Genomic DNA, 20782 nt, shown 5'->3' with positions numbered 1-20782 from the left:
GCTGCTTCATAGGTGGTGCGGGGAGGCCAGGCGGGCGAGCGGTCCTTCGGGGTGGGTCGGGGCATCAGGCCTTCAGGGTGGGGTGGGCGGGCAGGCAGGCAGGCAGGCTTTCAAGGAGGAGGGGGGTGACAGGCAGGCAGGCAGGCCTTCAAGGGGGAGGCAGGCCTTCAAGGGGGGGGACAGGCAGGCCTTCAAGGGGGAGGCAGGCCTTCAAGGGGGGGACAGGCCTTCGGGGGGGGTGTGCAGACCTTCAAGGGGTGCAGGCCTTCAAGGGGGAGGGACAGGCCTTCAAGGGGGGGCAGGCAGGCCTTCAAGGGGGGGACAGGCCTACAAGGGGGTGGGACAGGCCTACAAGGGGGTGGAACAGGCCTTCAAGGGGGGGACAGGCCTTCGGGGGGGTGCAGGCCTTCAGGAGGGGGTGCAGACCTTCAAGGGGGTGCAGACCTTCAAGGGGGGGACAGGCCATCAAGGGGGGACAGGCAGGCAGGCCTTCAAGGGGGGGACAGGCCTACAAAGGGGGGACAGGCCTTCAAGGGGGGGACAGGCCTACAAGGGGGTTGGACAGGCCTTCAAGGGGGGTGCAGGCCTTCAAGGGGGGACAGCAGACCTTTAAGGGGGGGACAGGCCTTTGAGGGGGACCCTGGTTTAGAAGTACACGGAGGGAAGGGGGTGTTCAAAGAGACATGCATATGCCAAACTTTGGGGGGGGGGAAGAAATAATGGGTCTGAAAATAGAGGAGAGGGAGAGAGATGATAGACCATGGGATTTAGGGAGGGAGGGAAGGAACAAAAAGGGAGAGAAATTGGACACAAGGGATGGTGTGGAGGAGGGATAGAGATACTGGATAGGAGGGTAATTGGGAAAAGAAAGGGAGAGATAGTGGACTCTGGGGTGGTGGGGAAGGAGGGAGAGATGCCGGATGAAAGGGTAGTTAAGAAAAGGTGGATGTGTGGAGGGAGATGAAAAAAAGGAAAGATACCAGACTTCCTGGGGAGGGAAGGGAAATGGAAAGGGAGGACAGAGTTGGCAGATGGATGGTTAGCATGCAGAAAGAAGGAGACCCTGGCAAGCAAGTTATCAGAAGAAAACCAGAGCCTTGGACCAACAAGATTTGAAATATAACCAGACAATAAAAGGTAGAAAAATTAATTTTATTTTCTGTTTTGTGATTACAATATGTCAGATTTGAAATGTGTATCCTGCCAGAGCTGGTGTTGGACTGCAAACGTGAGCTAGGATTTAACAGAGAGAGGAAAAGTCCTTTTTGTTTCTTTATTTTATTTACACCACAGCGCCAGTGTGGTTAGGAGAAGCCAAAGGGGGTGAAAAAGCTATAAAATCCACCAGGAGTTTTGAAAAAAATCACCCAACTGGGCAGGAAAATTGAATTGAAAAACCAATTCAATAGGCTGAATCAAATTGAAATTTTTTTCCTGAATCTGGCAGCATTAGTTTGCGCTACTGTCTTAGACTTTAGGACCTGGGATTGGGGAGAGATGGCATCCTCAGTACTTTATAATGCAAGTGAAACGAGGATTTGGTCAGACTTTTGAAGGGTCTGCAGAAAAAAAATATTGTATAGGCCGGGGACATGAGACAGCAGGAAATGGGAACTTTTCTTCCTTCTATTTTTGTGAATGGAAAGGCTGAGGATGTCAGAGAGTTCAGTTAAAATATGTGCTTTATAAGAAAATATAATAATGTGTTTTATAAAGTTTATAGCATAGCTGGCCTACCCAGTGAGGTGTTCCTAGTGGTGGTGGTGGCAGCGTGTCAATGTGTTGAGAGGAAGAGGTGGTCTGGGAAATTCTGCTGAGCAAACTCCGGGACCATTTCCACCCCCCAGTTAGTCCACTCCACTCAACTGGTTCACACACTGAGTGGGTCTTTGGGTGTTGTTTTGGGATCTCTTCCAGTGGTTTATCAGTATCTCCTTCTGGTCCAAGGAAGGAAACTTTGTTATCCTTAGCATTGACCTACAGAATATGTTTGTAACAGCGTTGCTTGTGTGGCATTAGGCTATGTAGTGATCGAAAGAAAAAAAACAGACCTTTGCACATTTTTGCACTATATGGTGTGTGTATGAGGAGATTCACATTTCCTGCACAGCTAAGTCCATGTGAAGTTACCTTGTGCTGTATTTGACATCTAGCAAGGTCTCTGTTTGAAAGGAAAGATCTAAACTTAAAAATGAAGTGGCCAGAAGTTATGGTAAAAGCAGATAGTGTAGCTGGTTTTAAGAAAGATTTGGACAAATTCCTGGAGGAAAAGTCCATAATCTGTTATTAAGACATGGGGGAAGTGTCTGCTTGCCCTGGATCGGTAGCATGGAATGTTGCTACTCTTTGGGTTTTGACCAGGTATTAGTGTCCTGGATTGGCTACCATGAGAATGGGTTACTGGACATGATGGACCATTGGTCTGATCCAGTTAGGCTATTCTTATGTTATGTTCTCATTTGTAGGGGCCTTTGTTTTCACTTCTTATTTTAATGTATTTTTTTTCTGAGAACTTATCAGTGTTTTTTATAATGGGAACAAAAATGGAAGAGAATTAATGTGTGTGGAATGGGGGGGTAACTAATTTCTTCAGCTAAATAATTCAATCCACCTCAACCAGACATAGAAGAACTCACGCACCATTCACACACCCTCCAACCAAAAACGTCAAAAGAAAAAAACTGTTCAACAATCTCCTAGCCATTCGAGCTGCAACACTCGACCCCCAACCTACAAACTACCTCGACCTTGACCTCGACCACAAACTACAAAACCTTCAAAAAAGAAATAAAAACCCTTCTATTTAAAAAACACATAAAACCGAACTAACACAATCAGAACTGTCCCAAGCATCACCTGCAATTATTCCATATGTACTTCTGATGTCATGACAATTCAGACATAATTTATGTTATGTTATATTTGGAATATAAGAAAATTTTCACTGCCTGTTTCTATTCTGACCATTTATTCCGTTTCATGGTCATTACAAAAAATATTTTTTTACATGGGGGGGGGTGTCAAAAAATGATGGGCCCCGGGTGCCAAATACCCTAGGTACGCCACTGGAGAGGTGCAGTCCGTGTCAGCCTTAAAGTACAAAATCACGTCCCTCCCTGGAACCTTCCAAGATTCTCCCTCAATGGTAGATGAATACCATTGGCATTTCTTACATCCCTTATGCTGTCCTCCCACCCTCCTAAACATCGTCCCATATTTTTGGAAATTACATTTCTGTGCTAGTGTGGTGCCCCTCGTATATGCGATCCTAGGAAACTGCTGTAAAGCTTGGTGGGTCTGGACAATGTACCAGTGTCTTCTCATCCTTGCCACCACCTTCTTAACCACCCTAGAGTACGGGAGCACGCAAGTGAGGACCTCACTTTCAGTGTCTTGAGGTGTATTTGATTCCTGAAGGAGGAGTTCACGTTGGGCAAATCTAGCCCTCAAATAGGCCTGCCTAATAGCTTTTTATGGGTACCCCCTCTGCCTAAATCTTTCAGACAGAAATTTGGCTTGATTCTTAAATTCTCCTAGGGAGGAACATATGCGGCGAATCCGTAAAAACTGAGCTATAGGTAGGTTAAAGCGTAGTTTAAAAGGGTGAAAGCTGTCAAAGTGGAGGACAGTGTTTTTCATAATGGATTTCCTATACAGGGAAGTGTATGTATGCCCCTCCTTGACCAAAATCGCGATGCCTAAAAACTCTATATATGTGTTGTGGCATGTCATTGTGAACTTAATGTTAGAATCTACTGAATTCAGGTGGGTCAAAAACTGGTCTATAGTCTATACGAGATTGTGAACCATGTGCTCGAGACACATGGGTATAATCTTTCTCAGAACCATGTAGAACCCTCCAAGGGTCTATTAATTCCAGATTTTCACTAAATTTTTGGAGTTCCCTCTCCCCTACCCAATGCAAAGCACTCCCTGGCCCCATACAATCCAAACTAGAATCATAAACAGCATTAAAGTCTCCCCCAATAATTAAAGAGACCTGAGTAAAAGGTAACAATAAGCAAGTTAATTTGGCATAAAATGCCGGATCATTGTCATTAGGAGCATATACACAGCAAAATACAAAATTTTGCTGCGCTATCACCCCTTGACAGAGCACTTATTGTCCCTCACCATCCTTAGACAAAATTTGTAGATTTTCCAAAAGACCCTTACGAAACAAAATCACTACTCCTCTGTGTTTTTTTTGTGCAGAAGCTGCCACACATTCCCCCACCCACCATTGCTTTAATTTCGAATGTTCAAGATCAGTCAAATGAGTCTCCTGAAGAAAGGCCACGTCCACTTTATGACGCTGTAATTGTTGCAATATTATTGAACATTTAATGGGGGAATTGATTCCCCCCACATTCGAAGTTACAAAATTAACCAGGATCCATTTTTATTAACCTTTTCACATCTTCTTCCAACATTACCTGTGTAACCCGGTCACCCCAGCCACTGACCAGGCTCCACCAGAACACCAGCTGACCATCCGGAATCAAAGTTAAATAGAGAGCACCATCTCCCCTCTCCTATACCCCTATTCCCAACCCATCCCTCATTACCCCTCTATTATCTCCCTCCCCACTAAACCCTACCCAGAATTGCATCTCAAGACCTTCCATACAGATCTCAAGATTTTTAAGAAAGAAGTAACTTCACCATCCCAGCCACCACCTATTATACATTATACACTCCCTACCACAAACAATCTTCAATCCCATCAACACATATTTTATTCAAAAATAGCACACATACTTCCAAATCTCACTACTTTTTAACTACTAAAACAGTTCTCCAATCATCCACCATTCCACCCAAAAACAAACAAACCCACAAACACAATCACTCACCCTATACACAACTTTCAAAATACACAAACATCCAAACCAAATAACAACTGTTTCACACCAGTCATCTTGAAGACACACTGCATCCTGAATTTTTCGCTGTACATCCTCTTGTTTGACGCCGCCATCCAGAAAGTCTAGATATATCCTTTCCTCGATCATCAACCTGTCCTCTCTCTGGGAGATTAGGAGCACCCAAGTTTTGTAACTCTGACCAAGCTTCAACTACTGTTCGAACCCGCTTAGTCGTGTTCCCCACTGTTAGAGCCAAGGCGAATGGAAAAAGCCATCTATATTTAATACCCTCTCTGTGAAGATAGGTTGTCACTTCTTGCGGTTCATAGTCTAAAGCGCGCGAGGACAAAGGTGCGCCAACAACTGAGTGCGGACAACTAAGCGCAGGATTTCATCGTGCCGAAGAAAAACCGTATTTTAAAGGGCTCCGACCCCACTTTACTTAATAGAGATCGCACTGGCGTTGTGGGGCATTTGGGGGGTTGTAACCCCCCTCATTATACTGGAAACTTAACTTTTTCCCTGTTTTTTAGGGAAAAAGTTGTTTTCAGTATAATGTGGGGGATTACACCTCCCCCACATGGCAGCGTGAGGCAGTGCGATCCAGCACGATCCCTATTAAGTAGAGTGGGGGGTTCCCCCCACCCACCCCCGTCAAAGCCCTTTAAAATACGGGTTTTCTTCGGCGCGATTAAGCCCTGCGCTCAGTTGTCCACACTCGGTTGTCGGCGCACCTTTGTCCTCGCGCGCTTTTGACCCGTCACCCTTCTTGCATATCCTTCCTTTTTTGCAAGCGCTATATCCTGATAAATGTTCACTCACAAATTATTCCATCTATAATCCTTTTGATTTTGCGCTGCATTAAAAATTTCCTCCTTCATCCGAAATGTCACGAGGCAATATAGAGTTAGTACGTCCCAGAGCCCTATGTGCTCTTTCTATTTCAAGTTCCAGAAGCTTCTCTTCATCTGCCTTAGCACCAGTGAGAATATCCGTACAAATGGCCAATGCCGTTCTGCGGGTATCCAAATAAGCATGTTCTTTTTGGTCTCATAAGAGAGTATGGGTTGTGGACTTTGTCATTTACATTTGCACTCTGTTGTTTCCAGGATACAAAAGGAAACTTTATTTTTTCCCTGCGATGGCTATGATCTCCTAATGTATCATCTTACAATGCAAGAACCCCTGCTTAAAAGAAATCTGCTGTAGCTCAGTAGTTAAAGGGACTTCTGCCCAAGATGGTGGGTCCAAATCCCTAGTATAGTCAAGAACCCCAGAAGATATTCCTCTTTATTTTTTAGTGACATTCTTCCATCTAGGTGCATATTGATGATGTCACAATGATGTCAAGATTGTGCATCAGACATGTCCACTTGCTCTGAAACCCAGCCATTGTGAGTATGGATTCTCTTCTTATTTTATTAGCCTTTTGGGAATGAGGTTCAGTATGCTATATATTTTTATGTGCTAGAAGGTTTAGTATATAATACAGTCAAACCTTGGTTTGCGAGTAATGCGGTTTGCAAGTGTTTTGTAAGATGAGCAAAACACTCGAGCAAACTAACTCACAAACCAAGCATTGACTCGATTTGCAAGCCCTCCACCCCGGGAACCAGCTTTGTTGCTCCCCCGAGGCCACCGGCGCTGCTCCCTCCCTTCTCAATCACCTACTCCCCCCCCCCCCCCCACATACTGACCCCCCATTACCCGTGCGCCATGATTATCATGGAGAGGGTGAGAGTCAGAAGGCCTTGAGCATGCGCAGATGCTCAAGGCCCAGCAGAGAACCGGCAGCAGGCACTTTCAACACCGGCGGCGCACGGGTAAGGACAGGGCCAGTCAGTGGGGCGGGAAGCAATCATGAAGGAGGGAGCAGCACCGGTGGCCTCGGGGGAGCAACAAAGCCAGTTTCGGAGGTCGGGTCGGGTGTCAGCTCGGGTCGGGTCGGAGAGATGTACCTACCGATATTACGTCAGTGGAACAAATCATCCGAATTGCCATTATGGCCTATGGAGAAAGTTGCTTTGATATACGAGCACTTTGGATTGCGAGCATGCTTCTGGAATGAATTATGCTCGCAAACCAAGGTACCACTGTATATATTTTTTTTCCATGTGCTTTGGCTAAGTAATGCATTATTAAACCTCTTTTGACCTTAATATCAAACTGGAGTCCTCTATACCACAAAATATAAAGTCCCGTTCACCTATATGCGGACACCTCTGGCATGCCTAAGAGACACCTAAGTTGCGTCCACTTAACTTTTGTAAGGAGTCCTCTTTCCACCAAAAAATAGAGGATTTAGTATGCAAGCGCTATGGCTCTCATATATATATTATATATATATATTTATATATATCCTAGTAAAATATATATATATATATATATTTTTTCATGTACTTTAATTGAGGAACTTAGAGGCCAAAAGAGGAACTGGACAAGTGTTGAAGGTACATGTTTGATATTTATCCTAGTAAAATGACTGCTTGGAAATAAAGAGGATATAAGCTTGGCTTTGGAATTGGCATGCGATTTACTATCTGAATGTGTGTGGTGCAGTGGTTAGAGCTACAGCCTTAGCACCCTGATGTTGTTGGTTCCAATCACACACTGCTCCTTGTGACCATGGGCAACCGGAACAGAAGAGAAATATGATAAAGGAGCCAAATTTAAATATCACGTGAGATATAAATAAATAAAATATAATAGTGGTACCAGCATTTTACTGCATACAATTTTAATGTAAAAATGTTTTAATATATCTTTCCCCTCGTTAAAAGGCGTCATGTATGCAGGTAAATTAGGGAAATCCCTTTCTTCAAATTCACTGAGCTTTGGAATAACCTCCCTGCCCCGCTGCGGAACCTAGGCTCATTCCAATAATTCCGAAAGCATCTGAAAACCTGGCTTTTCTCCAAAACATAAAGCTATCTATTTAAAATGTAAAGCTAGCTATCCTCTTCATAACTTCTAATTTCTTATTTTGTCTTTCCCTCATTTATTGAATTACCTGTAAACCGTGCCGAGCTCTATCTTTATGGAGATGATGCTAACACACGATAACGTTGTAAACGTTAGTAGGACGTTTATGTAACACCTAAAAGATGATTGTGCAAAGGACATCTAACAATATAGACACGCTTAGATTTGCTCAGCACCGCAATTCTCTATAGGGTGATTCAGGGTGGATACGCTCAGCTGCAGACACTTTATAGAGTAAAACCAATGCTCCTTCCATATGATTTTTGTTCAGTAGTTCAAGCACTGATTTTGACTCATTTAGACTACTGTAATATACTTTATTTGGGCTTGATAAAGGTCAAGTGTAAAGCATTACAACAATTGATTAACTCAGCGGCTAGATTGATGTTGGGTATTTCATGCAGAGAACACATTACTCCGTTGTTAAAGAAACTGCATTGGTTTCCGGTGGCTCAACGGGTTTGTTTTAAGATGCTGTCAGTAGTTCATCAGAGTTTATATGGCTATGTGCCAGTGAACTATCAGAATTTGTGGGAGGTGTATCAGCTGGTACTATGAGACTGACCTCTATGAAGGAAAATGTTGTCCGATATATTAAATGTAGAACAGCAATGATGTTCGTGGCTGGAGTGAAATTGTGGAATCATCTTCCCGGCATCCTGAGGACCTATTCTGATCGGCTATAAGTTCAGAAAAATGTTAAAGACCGAACTATATTTTGAGGCCTTTTTCTGATTTTGTGTTGCAAGTTAGTCAGGATATCTTGAATTGTGATTAAGATGATTTAATGTAGCATAGTTTGCTAATATATTGCATCCCCAGTTTTTGAGGGATACTGCTAATAAGTGATTGTGCTGTAATTGAAGATGTTTTTTATGTATTTTGTCTGGAACTATTGTGAATGTTTTATTGTTAACCACTTAGGGATAGGCGGTCTAAAAATTTTAGAAATAAATAAATTATAGAATTGTGCTCAGCATTCTGCTCCTGGATATCTAAACGATGTCTAACTTTTAGATGTCCTTTACAGGATCTGCCCCAAAATGTTTATTTGCAATGTCCTATGGCCAGTGTCCCACAAACATTCGGTGCTGCAGCACACTAAATCCAGTGCCACGGCCGTAAGGCATCCAGAAATGCGCGGATGTTGATGCAATGATGTCACGTGCATGCATGACATCATCACATTGTCATCCGTGCATGCACAGAAGCCCTCTGGCTGCGATCCTGAACCTGTCACTGCACTGGTGGAGGATCCTGGAGGAGAGGAGGTGTGGGGAGAGGAGGAGAGACACTGACGAGAAGGCACACCTGGAATCTGCAGTGGCACAGTTTGTGATACACTGCCCTAGGCTCATAAAATTACATAAAATCATGTTTCTGCTATGAGTGGGGGATGCGATGAAGAGCATTAGGACTGCGGGGACAGAGGGGATAGGGATGAAAACTGCAGGGACAGGGAGGGGACGGGGATGAAAAATGCACTTCACTTCAGGGATGGTGAGGGGAAGGGATGAAAATGCAGGGATGGGGATTAATTTATGTTCCCGCATCACTCCTACAAGCTTCAATATGTTACTTTTTCCATGCAGTAACTAGTACAGTAATGCTAATATATTATTTTTACAAACTAACTTGCCCAACACTGATCAAAACATACAACAGGGTGATATAACTGGGCAGAAGCCTCTTCTGCCCAGTTAAATCACTTGAATTATTGATCCCATAATTATTGAAAAATATAACAAACACAAGAGGTCTTACAGGAATGCAAATCTCTGGGTTATCCCAGGTCAACTACTGACACCATACATCTCTCATTATTTTTCTTTATTCTAATAGGAGATTGCTTATCAGGACACAATGGATATAATTTCTCCACCTTTGACCGTGACCAGGATAAAAGCACTGACAACTGTGCAAACATTTTTGGGGGAGCCTTCTGGTATAGTGCTTGTCATTGCACAAACCCTAATGGGTTGTACTTACGTGGACATCATACCAGCTATGCAAATGGAATGAATTGGAGTGCCTGGAGGGGTTACTTTTATTCCATGCATACTATGGAATTCAAGACACGACCTGTATAATGATATGCAAAATTATTTACCCCCTCCTGATTCCCCTACTATTGCATATATGTCATACTGAATGGTTCTAATCTTTAAACAAAATGTATTAGACAAAAGGAACCTTAGTAAATACAAAACACAGTTTTTAAATTGTAGCTTCATTTATTTAAGGAACAAACTTATTCAACACTCATATTACTCATGTGAAAAAGTAACTGTCCCTTAAACTTGGTTACAATTAATTTAGCAGCAATAATTGCAACCAAAGCTTTCTACAATTTGTTATCATTCTTTCACATCGCTGTTGAGAAATTTTATTCCATTCTTCTTTGCAGAACTGCTTTAATCAGACACATTCATAGGTTATCATGCATGAACTGCTCGTCTCAGGTCCTGACTCCTGCCTCCTGCCTCAACATCTTTATTGAGTTCCAAACCAAAACTTTGACTAGGCCAGTCCAAAACTTTCATTTCGTTTCTCCTAAGCTACTCAGACTTGTTTTCATGTTTTGGATCATTGGGATTTAAGGGAGAGTAGCAAAGTGGAAACTGCTACTATCTACGAATAACATCAATTCTTGCCTCACATTTGCAGAAATACTCCTGGATGATCCTCTAGTCTTTTGAGATAATGTCCTGTGCACAGATGAGGCAAAAATGGAACTTTTTGGACAACACAGGTCCCATTATGTCTGGCATAAATCATATACAGCATTCCAAGTAAGAACATCATACCAATGGTCAAACATGGCAGTACGGTGTGATAGTGGTAGTGTAAACCCTATAGCACCTAATAGCAAGGGAGGCATACATGTGGGAGAAGAATGGTCAGGACATAGACATCTCCCACTTTTGCGTGTACCATACAGATTAGTAAATAACATGTACCCTGGGTATATTTATGTGCTCACTGTTACAGCAGGTCTGTAGCTAGTGTAATAGCAGGCATGTAAATTGTAGGTATATCTATGCTGACCTATGCTAACATTCTGTGGAATCTGTGGATCTATGGTGCCTCAGGAGATAAAGCTTGCCATTGGAGGCACCATGAATTCCGTATTGTACCAGAAATTCTTAACAAAAATGTCTAATCATCAGTGAGGCTTGCATATCTTTGGATGTTTTATTATTTTACTTATTTATATACCACTTATAACCTAAGTGGTGTACATTCAGGTACTCAAGCACTTTTCCCTATCTGTCCTGGCAGGCTCACACTCTATCTAATATCAGGGGCAATTAAGTGACTTGCATGGGATTTGAACTCACAACCTCAGGGTGCTGAGGCTGTAGCTCTAACCACTGTGTCACACTGAGAAGCTTTGTGATTTCCTAGATGAACTGTTGCTATACCCTTTGGCCATGCCTTGGAAGATTCACCACTGCTCCAAGTCTTCTCCATTTGGAGATAATGGCTCTTAATGTGGTTGAGTGGATTCCTGGAACTTTAAAAATAGTTGGATAACTTTGTTGTTCAAATAAATGAAATATTTAAAAAATATTCAGGTTCCCTTTGTCTTCTATTACATTTTGTATAAAGATCAGAAACTATTAAATGAACATATATGAAATAATGGGGAATATCAGGAGGATAAATTATTTTTCACACTATTCTATGTTAAAAATGTTTTCACACATATACTTGGAACTTTGAATATTCTTCTATATCCTTAAAATGCATTTAATTGATCCTTTCCAAATAAGGCCTACGTCTGTAAATGTATGAATCTTCTATGTCTTCTATATCTATTCAGTTTAATGCTTATAATCTATCTCCATATCTATCTATCTGGAGGTCAATATTCAAAATGATGTATGCATGAATGCTTAAATTATGGGGCTGAACAGCACATATTTGCCTGGACATCTCAACATCCAGGCAAACATTATGCAGATAAGAACATGATAAGAACATACATAATATGCCATACGGAATTAGAATAAAAGCCCATCAAATCTACTATTCTGTCTTTGATAGTATCTAATAATAATAATAATAACTTTATTCTTGTATACCACCACACCATATTAGTTCTAGGCAGTTTACATCAAGAGGACTGTTACAAAACAGTGATCATTACATATCATATGGTACAGCTGTGATATTCGAGTTACAAATCATTTTGGTCAATTAACATTTCACAATATCTATCCAGTAACAAATTTATCAAATACATAAGTTTTCAATAACCTTCTAAAAGAATAGCATGACTGGGTTTGAGGCAACAGTGTATTTCACCATGTATTTGTTTATCCTGCTTGATAGACTAATGTTTTTTTCTAAAAATCTCTCATAGGCCAGATATACCTAGCTAGATCTCAAGGATACATCCCATATTACTATGAGAAAAGAAGTGGTTTTCCCAAGAACATATGGGCTATAATGGTTTATGGACTTTTCATCAAGGAACTTGTCTAGACCCACGGGGCCTCCTTTTACGAAACTACAATAGCAGTTTCTAGCGCGGGGAGCTGCGCTGAATGGCCCGAGCTGCTCCTGACGCTCATTGAGTTCCTATGAGTGTCAGGAGCAGCAAGGGCCATTCAGCGTGGCTCCCCATGCTAGAAACTGCTATCGCAGAGACCAGTTAGCAACTGCTTTGACCACATCTTCCATCAACAAGTTCCATGAATTAATTGTACTCTGAGTGAAAAAATTTTTTTCTCAGATGTGTTTTCCGCAGATGTATTACCTATCAATTTTCTGGAGTATCCCCTCTTTTTAAAAAAAAAATGTAACCCCTTTTTATTGAATTATTTGCCTCAGAATCTTAGAGAAAAACTGTCTTATGCTCGGTTCTGGAGATGCCTAAAAGCTCTTTTTTCTTTGCATGCTTTTAGAGCAGGGAACTCCGGTCCTTGAGAGCCATATTCCAGTCAAGTTTTCAGGATTTTTCCAATGAAAATGCATTGAAAGCAGTGCATGCAAATAGATCTCATGCATATTCATTGGGGAAATCCTGAAAACCCGACTGGAATATGGCTCTTGAGGACTGGAGTTCCCTACCTCTGTTTTAGGGTATCATTGCCAGATGAATGAGATGGTAGAGTTTAGAGGACTCTGTGGATTTCAGAGAATATGTAAGAGATTGAATTGAGATTTTCTGCAGTTTGAATATATGAAATGTGTATGAGAAGGAATTCTTTTCTCTGTAATTTGAATATTTTCTGAGGTTGGCTTTCAGTGGGTTCCTTTTCTATTAATGATGGAGTTCTTTTCACTCTTTCATGTTTTTTAATTCATTGTACACTGCTGTTTTAACCTTCAGTAGGAAAGCTATATATTAAATTTAAATAAACCTGTACATCTATAAGCAACCATTCCCTGTTTATCAGTTCTACCCCACTCATGGTTTTATAGACTTCCATCACAGGCAACTCTTAACTAACATATATAGACTTCTTCATGAGGAACAATCCACAAGTGCCACTGAGAGGATGCACAGCAACCACAGTGAGCCCAAAATCAGAGGCAAAGGACCGAGGTTCCATATCACAACAGGAGTGTCCAAAGTCACACAAAATGGAACCAGGACTTAGATCCAGGAGATAAAAATATGCAATGCTGTATTAAAAATTATAACAAAGTGCACACTGGAAACTTGGCCCTACATGGGCCATGTTTCGGCAAAAGATTGCCTTCCTCAGGGGTCCTGTGCCTGTATCAAAGCAGCATTAGATTCTATGAGCAATAGAGGTAAATGTCTGAACGCAAAGCTGGGGGCAAATCCTTCTGGAAAAACCAACTGGCTGGCTATCATTGCCAGAAAAATGAGATGGTAGAGTTTAGAGGACTCTGGATTTCAGAGAATATGTTTGAGATTGAATTGAGATTTTTTTATAATTTGAACATATGAAGTGTGTAATGAGAAGGGATTCTTTTCTCTGTAGTTTGAATATTTTCTGGCGTTGGCTTTTGGTAATTTCCTTTTCTATTATTGATGGAGTTCTTTTCACTCTTTTTTTTTTTTTTTATTCATTGTACACTGCTGTTTTAACCTTCAGTAGGAAAGCTGTATATTAAGTTTCCATAAACCTGTACAATTATAAGCAACCATTCCCTGTTTATCAATTCTACCCCACTCATGGTTTTATAGACCTCCATCTCAAGCATCTCTTAACTAACCTATGTAGACTTCTTCGTGAGGGAGCCATTTCATCCTCTTTATAATTTTGCTAGTCCTCTTTTTCTTTTCTAGTACTGCTATAATATTTTTGAGATAAAATAACCAGAACTGCACATAATATGCAAGATATGCTCAAACCATTGATTATTCTCTATTCTTGTCCAAATAACTGCTAGTATTTAATTTGCTTTTAGAGCTGCCATGGCTGAGGATTTCAAGGTACAGGTTCACAATCCTTTATCCGAAATGCTCAGGACCAGAGACATTTCGGATTTTAGAAATTTTGGGGTTTTGGAATAATATGTCACCAGTAACAGTAGCGATTCAGATTTGTTGCATGCTGCAGCCCTGCAGGCTTCTCTCTGCCACCTCCTGCCTTGCCGACATCACTTCCTCTTTCCTTTCTGGCTGGATGTGATAGAGTGAAGCATGTGGGGCTGCAGCAGGCAATGAATATGAATCACTGTGGCCACTGGCAACACTTCAGAGGTACACCAGTGTGAGCTAAGATCAGGGCAGGATTAATTTGTCGAGGGCCCCTAGGCACACAAGTACACTGGGCCCCCTGCCCCGCCCCACCACACCATGCGCCCAGGCGAAAACAGGAAGCTGCATCAGAGGAAAGCTTTGGGCAAGCAGCACCGCTTGCACAATTACAGTTCCCGTTGCTTTTCTTACCCGCGTTGCTTGCTTGTCTTACTTTCCGTCGAAGGGGGGAGGGACCCATCGCCGTTTGGAAAAAACAATGTTGATGCCCTCCTTCACGTGCCTACTTGGCCTATTGGTTAATCCTGCCCTGGCTAAGATGAAAAAACTGAACTACTATCAGCTTAGAGTGACGTCTTTAAAGTGACTTTGGGGCCAAGTTTGATGCTTAAAGTAAGTTTTATTGTACAAATTAATAATTCAACCATGTTACAAAAATCAGGGTTTGGAGCTTTTCAGATTTTAGAATTTCAAATAAAGGATCTCTTATCTGTATTGTCTTCAAAGATTTTAAGATCCTTCTCTTCAGTGATCATTCCTACTATGGAAACCAGCTTTATGGGGATAATTTGATAAGATCCACATAGTTTTATGTATTTATTTAATTTGTTTTATATCCCATTGTCCCTAAAGAGCTCAGAACGAGTTACAGGTTAAATAGTATACATAATTTCAGTACAAGTTTATGACACAAGTTTTTATCCTAACCTGACATACTAGTGGTCTAATATTAATATATATAACATACAATTTACCGGTTACAATTTGCCATAATTATCCTTACAGTGCAAGGTTTTCAGTACAAGTTTTATCCTAATTTGACACACAGTTTACATGTTAGATTTGCCATAGTTATAGTGCAAGATTTTACAATACAAGTTTTCCTTACGTGACACATACTGGTTCTGGTACCAATATACATTTCTTTGTAGTCCATCAGCCAAGGACAGGGGTTTAGGTGGAGACGTATGTTTTAATTGCTTTTCTAAAGCTGAGGAGTCCTTCAAGGAATCTGATCTGCAGGGGCAGTCTATTTCAATGGCTTGGTATGAAAGTGGGTGTAGAACAATCGGTTGGTGCTTTGCAATCAAAGGACATGACTAGGGGGCATTTTGAGATGTATTTTGTCCTGGATGTGGAGGGACCAGTTTGGTATATACAGAGGAAGCTTAGCCATTATGTAGCCCGGCATCATGTCCTGTAAGAATTTGAACACTAGCATCAGGCCCTTGAAAAAACAATGTTTGGCTATGGGCAGCCAGTGAGCCAATGCTAGAGCCTGGGAGACAGGGTCATGGGCACTGAAGATTTTAGAAGCCTGATCGCCATGTTATGAACAAGCTGGAGACGTCATACATTCTTTGCCGTGAGACCATTGAATAGAGCATTGCAATAATCCGTACAAGAGAGTACTATGGCATAGAATAGTTGGGCGAAGTCAGACACTGGAAAGTAGTTCCTTATTTTTTGGAGTTGTCGCAGGTAGTAAAATGAAGATACCACCTGAGAGATATGTTTGGAAAGTGACAGGTTGCAATCAAGGAGTATTCCTAGGCTATACACTTGGTCTTTTGCAGTTGAGTAGTCAAGTCCCAGCACTGCTAGGGACAGACGAGGACACAGCGTTCTTTGTGGATCCAAAGCACTTCCATCTTGGAGGCATTTAGCTGTAATTTGTTGATGGACATCCAGTTTTTGATTTCTGAAACGCAGGTTAGGAGTTTCACAATCTGTGTGTCATGGGCTTCTCCTAGTGGTAGGTACAGTTGGATGTTATCTGCGAAGGAGTGAACCTATATGATATTTGTGGGCTATGTCTAAGACAGGTCTAATATAGAGATTGAATAGTAGGGGGGATAACAGGACAGAACACCGTATTTGATCAGTTTGAGTTTCAATAACTTTGAGATCTGTTATTCAGGAAAGAGGAGAACTATCATAGCGCATTATCTTGGATTACAATTAGCCACTATTTTCCAGTTTCTATATATGCACCTATGTTTGGGAACACTGCTGAGATGTGCGCACAACTTAATTGATTACTGAGCTGTTAACCATCAAAAATTGGATGCTAACAACCAGCTATTGACTTTAATTGACATCAGTTAGGATTTGCATGCTATCAAGTTTCAAGTTTATTAAAATTTTTGATTAATCGCTTAATCGTACTTCAAAGCGATGAACATACATAAAAAAAAACAATTAAAATTACAATATTAAAAATAATACATTATTTAAACATAAACATTAAAATACACTAGACTATATACAAACTTAACAAACAAGAACAAAAGGTGAAGGGGATTTGAACTACAAATTATTAGAGAAAAAGTGGTCAGGTAAAAACACAAGGTTAGGAATTTAAGATGGATGGTCAAATACAACATTATTAGTAAATTCAAGATTAAGAATTATTGCTCAAAAGCATCTTTAAAAAGGAATAGCCTCTATCTGGCTAGAGGCTATTCTACAATGCTGGGTACCTAAATCCCATAGCTCGCAACCCAAAAGGAGATGTGGCTATAGGAGGGGCATGGGTGTTCAATCATCTTGGGCACTGGTTTCAGCAGGTGTAAGTCTGGCACCCAGAGTTGTATGTGGGAATCAACTACTACTACTATCCATTCAGTCTGTAAGCCAGTCCTAGCCATGCTTTCTTTCAATTGCTTGATGTTCATTCCCGTATCATTCTTGATGGTATCCAGTCAACGGGCCTATGGTCTCCGGTGCTTCCTTTTACCACTGGCCATTCTGAGTAATACTTCCTTTTCTAGTAAATTTGCCTTCATCACATGTCCAAAATAGGTCAGTTTCTTTCTGGTAATCTTGCCTTCTAGGGACAACTCTGGGTTTATATGATCAAGAACATTTTTGTTGGTGATCCTAGCTGTCCATGGGATTCAAAGAAGCCTCTTCCAGCACCACATCTCGAAGGAGTCGAATTTTCTTCTATCTGCTTTCATGAGTGTTTGTGTCTCCCAGCCATATGTCAAAATTGGGAACACAATGGCAGTGACCAGTCTTTGTTTGATGGTGACTGAGATGTCCTTGCATTTCCATATTTGGTTCATGCTCACCATGGCTGCTCACCCAGGTGCTAATCAGCACAAAATGCTAATCTATAAAAGAGCTGTAATGGAATTGAACCTAGATTCACAGGCCATTGCACTAACCTCTAGGCTACTTCTCTGAACTCCACTCCATTGAACAATTTGGTGTTCCTGTTAGCAGGAAGAGAAGGTAGAGAAACTGAGTTTTTCCAGCAATATCATTAGTATAATCTGCTGCTTTTCAGTGAGAAACTCAAGTATGGCTCCACCAAAGCAGCAGAAGGTCCCATATAGCACATTCATCCTCCACCCTGCAGGTATAATGAATCACATTTTCTTTTGGGTTTGTTTGTTTTTTTAAATTTAAACAGCATTGGAGAGAAAGGCATATCTCCAAGAGTCCTGACAACTACAGTCTTCTGAAAGAGGGTCTTGGGATGCTACAGTCTGATTAAAGAAAAGGAAATTAACAGATATTACTAATTTCACTTCCTTAGTTTCTGGGCTGTACCATTCTGAACAAGCAGGATGTACCCATGTAGATCCACTGGGAAGAAGATAAGACCCGTTGAATGATATCTCTGCTAAATCTGAACCGGCAGTGGCTAGCACATCCTATCTATAATGATTCACAAAGGAAAGGAGCAATGACCATGTCACCGCCTGACAGATGTCCTCTGGAGATATCTCCTGAACACCTGTCCAGGATGTCACCTGTATCCAAGATGAGTGAGCTCTCAACTCAGGAGATGCAAATGAGATGGCCTGAATGGTTACTTTGATCAAATGTACAATGGAAGCCTTAGGCATTGCCTAGCCCTTCCTAGAGCCATGGAAAGGAACAAAAATTGATCTGCTAACTAAAACTCATTCATCTCCCACAAGTACCTAAGCAAAGCTTTGCAGACATTAAGCTTGTGAAACCTCCTATAAGTAGAATCTGAGTCCCCATCCACAAAGAAGAGAAGACAGACCTGCTGATTCATATGAGAGGGGAAAGGTCACTTTGCAAAGAAAAGAAGGAACAGTGCAGATGGACGCCGAATCCTGCAAGAGATAGGAATCCCGATAAGAAAAAACCTGAAGCCCTGAAACTCCTCTGATAGATGCAGTAACTATCAGGAAGATTGTCTTCAGCATAAGGCCCTTAAATGAGAGCTTCAGAAGTGAGGCCTACTGTAGAAACCTGAAAACCTTAGGAATTTGTGCTTTCTAGCAATCAAAAACCTTCCTAACCAGGACATAAACCGGGAAGTGGAAGATTTGTGTGCCTTAAGGAAACTGGAGATTATGGTGGGCAAAAATTATTTCCTAGGTAAAAGTCATCTTTCAAGAGCCAAACCACAAGTTAGAAGATATCTGGATCCTGTATTTCACTAGTCTTGCCTTGTCTCCTGGAGGGGAAGAGAACCATCTACCAAGAGAAGAACCAAATCCATGTACCGCAGCCTTCAAGACTAATCTGAGGCCACCAGAGGTACCAGAAAGGAATGTCATGAGTGTTGGAGCATTTACCACACTGGCTCGTGCTAAAAACCTCTACCACAACTTGATAAATGGGGCCCAAAGTTTGGAAAACTATTTACATTTAGTAAAGATTTCTTTGCTAGCTGGGCTGTCTCAAGGATAGGCAAAATACCAGCTACTCCCTTTCTTCTCCGGTAGAATAAATAATTGTACTGGAGGGACATGGGGGAGCAGGAGGCAGTTGAGGCTTATGCAATCACATGGTCTGAAATATCCCCCAAATGGTTTCTCTTTGACAACTCTGAAATGGAAAAGGAACTATAGTCAAGTCTCAAACTGAAAGAGGAATGGAGAGGAACATTGTTTCCCTTTTTACAAAAACAAAACAGTCATTCCCCTGGGGGAGACCCAGTGGGCTCATTATGCTGCATTGGCTCAAAGAAATAACATGTCAGCAGCACAAAGAAGTGACAGCAGAGATGGGTGAAGTTTGGATGGGGGCAGAGGATACACTGCCTCAACCTGTGGTTCTTGATTTGCTTTTCCTCTTGGCTAAGCTACTGAACCCTGGTTTCCTTTCTCACTCCTGGTGCTGCTCTGCTGATCAATTTCTGACTCAGCACAAGACTAGCTTTTGGTGTGTGTGATCTCTGTGGCTGCGCAGGACACCATGAATGAGGATTTGTATGCAGTAATGATGCCCCAGCCCCATTTCTTTCTAATCATGAGGATAAGTCTATAAAAAGGTGGATAACAAAAGAGGTTAAATAGGCATCTTTTTTTTCTTTACAGAACACTAGTTCAATTGGCAGAAATATGTCTACATTTAAGGCATGATCATTTACACCAACTCTGTGACTGGTATAAATGTCCACACCTAGATGTTAGCCAGAACACATGTAAATTATAGAATATTATAATGCTGCCGCCTTTGATAATGTTCTGATCTCTCCTGACTTTCTTCCTAGCTCTAGACCTCAAACACCCAAAATATTACTGTATTTCTATTTCATGTCCTTACTGGGGTGACGAGTTCATCATCAGTCTGGTTTTGTTAATTTTAGTGCAGGTAAAGCCTGTATTAACCCATGTGGTGCTATCATTACAGATAATCTGCACTCAGTTTGTTCATATACAATTGTTTGTGTGAGTTTAGTTGAACAAACTGGTTTTCAGTTATCAGCTTGGATTTTCTTCCTATCTCTCCCATCACACCTCCAGTGTATGCTCTTCCACAGCAATCCCGCTTTCAATTGGTGTACCTCCAGGCTCTGTCCTGGGTCCGCTCCTTTTCTTAGTCTACACCTGTTCCCTTGAAGTGCTGATCTCCTCCCATGGTTTCCAGAATCACCTCTATGCCGATGACTCCCAGATGTACCTCTCCACACCAGATATCTCTACTGCAACCCAGACCCGAGTCTCAGCCTGCCTGGATGTCTCACCGCCATTTAAAACTGAATATGGCTAAAACAGAGCTGCTCATCTTCGTGCCTAAACCCACCTTCCCACTTCCCCCATTCTCTCTGTGGACAACACTCTCGTCTTCCCTTTCTTGTCTGCTCACAATCACAGGGTCATCTTTGACTCTCCTTGTCCGCCCAGATACAACATATCGCTAAACCTACTGCTTCTTCCTCTATAATATCAACAAAATCCAACCCATCCTCTCAGAGCACACTACCAAAACCCTTATCCATGCCCTCATCACATCACGCTTAGATTACTGCAAC

At 41.6% G+C, this 20782-nt stretch overlaps 2 protein-coding genes across 2 annotated transcripts in view; both read left to right on the top strand.

Moving 5' to 3' along the window:
* Positions 1 to 13240, top strand: part of LOC117361203 (microfibril-associated glycoprotein 4-like) — a 55987-nt gene extending 42747 nt beyond the window's left edge. The window contains exon 6 of the mRNA XM_033946226.1: positions 9693 to 13240. Coding sequence (XP_033802117.1) covers positions 9693 to 9940 — 248 coding nt within the window. The 3' untranslated portion in view covers positions 9941 to 13240. The remainder of the gene's footprint in view (positions 1 to 9692) is intronic.
* The window catches only part of LOC117361202 (microfibril-associated glycoprotein 4-like), a 153689-nt gene that overhangs the window by 83140 nt on the left and 49767 nt on the right, over positions 1 to 20782 (top strand). The window lies entirely within an intron of this gene.

This window comes from Geotrypetes seraphini, chromosome 5, assembly GCF_902459505.1.
Source record: "Geotrypetes seraphini chromosome 5, aGeoSer1.1, whole genome shotgun sequence".
In the NCBI taxonomy this organism is placed as follows: domain Eukaryota; kingdom Metazoa; phylum Chordata; class Amphibia; order Gymnophiona; family Dermophiidae; genus Geotrypetes; species Geotrypetes seraphini.
This window is presented reverse-complemented; position numbering and strand designations above follow the sequence as displayed.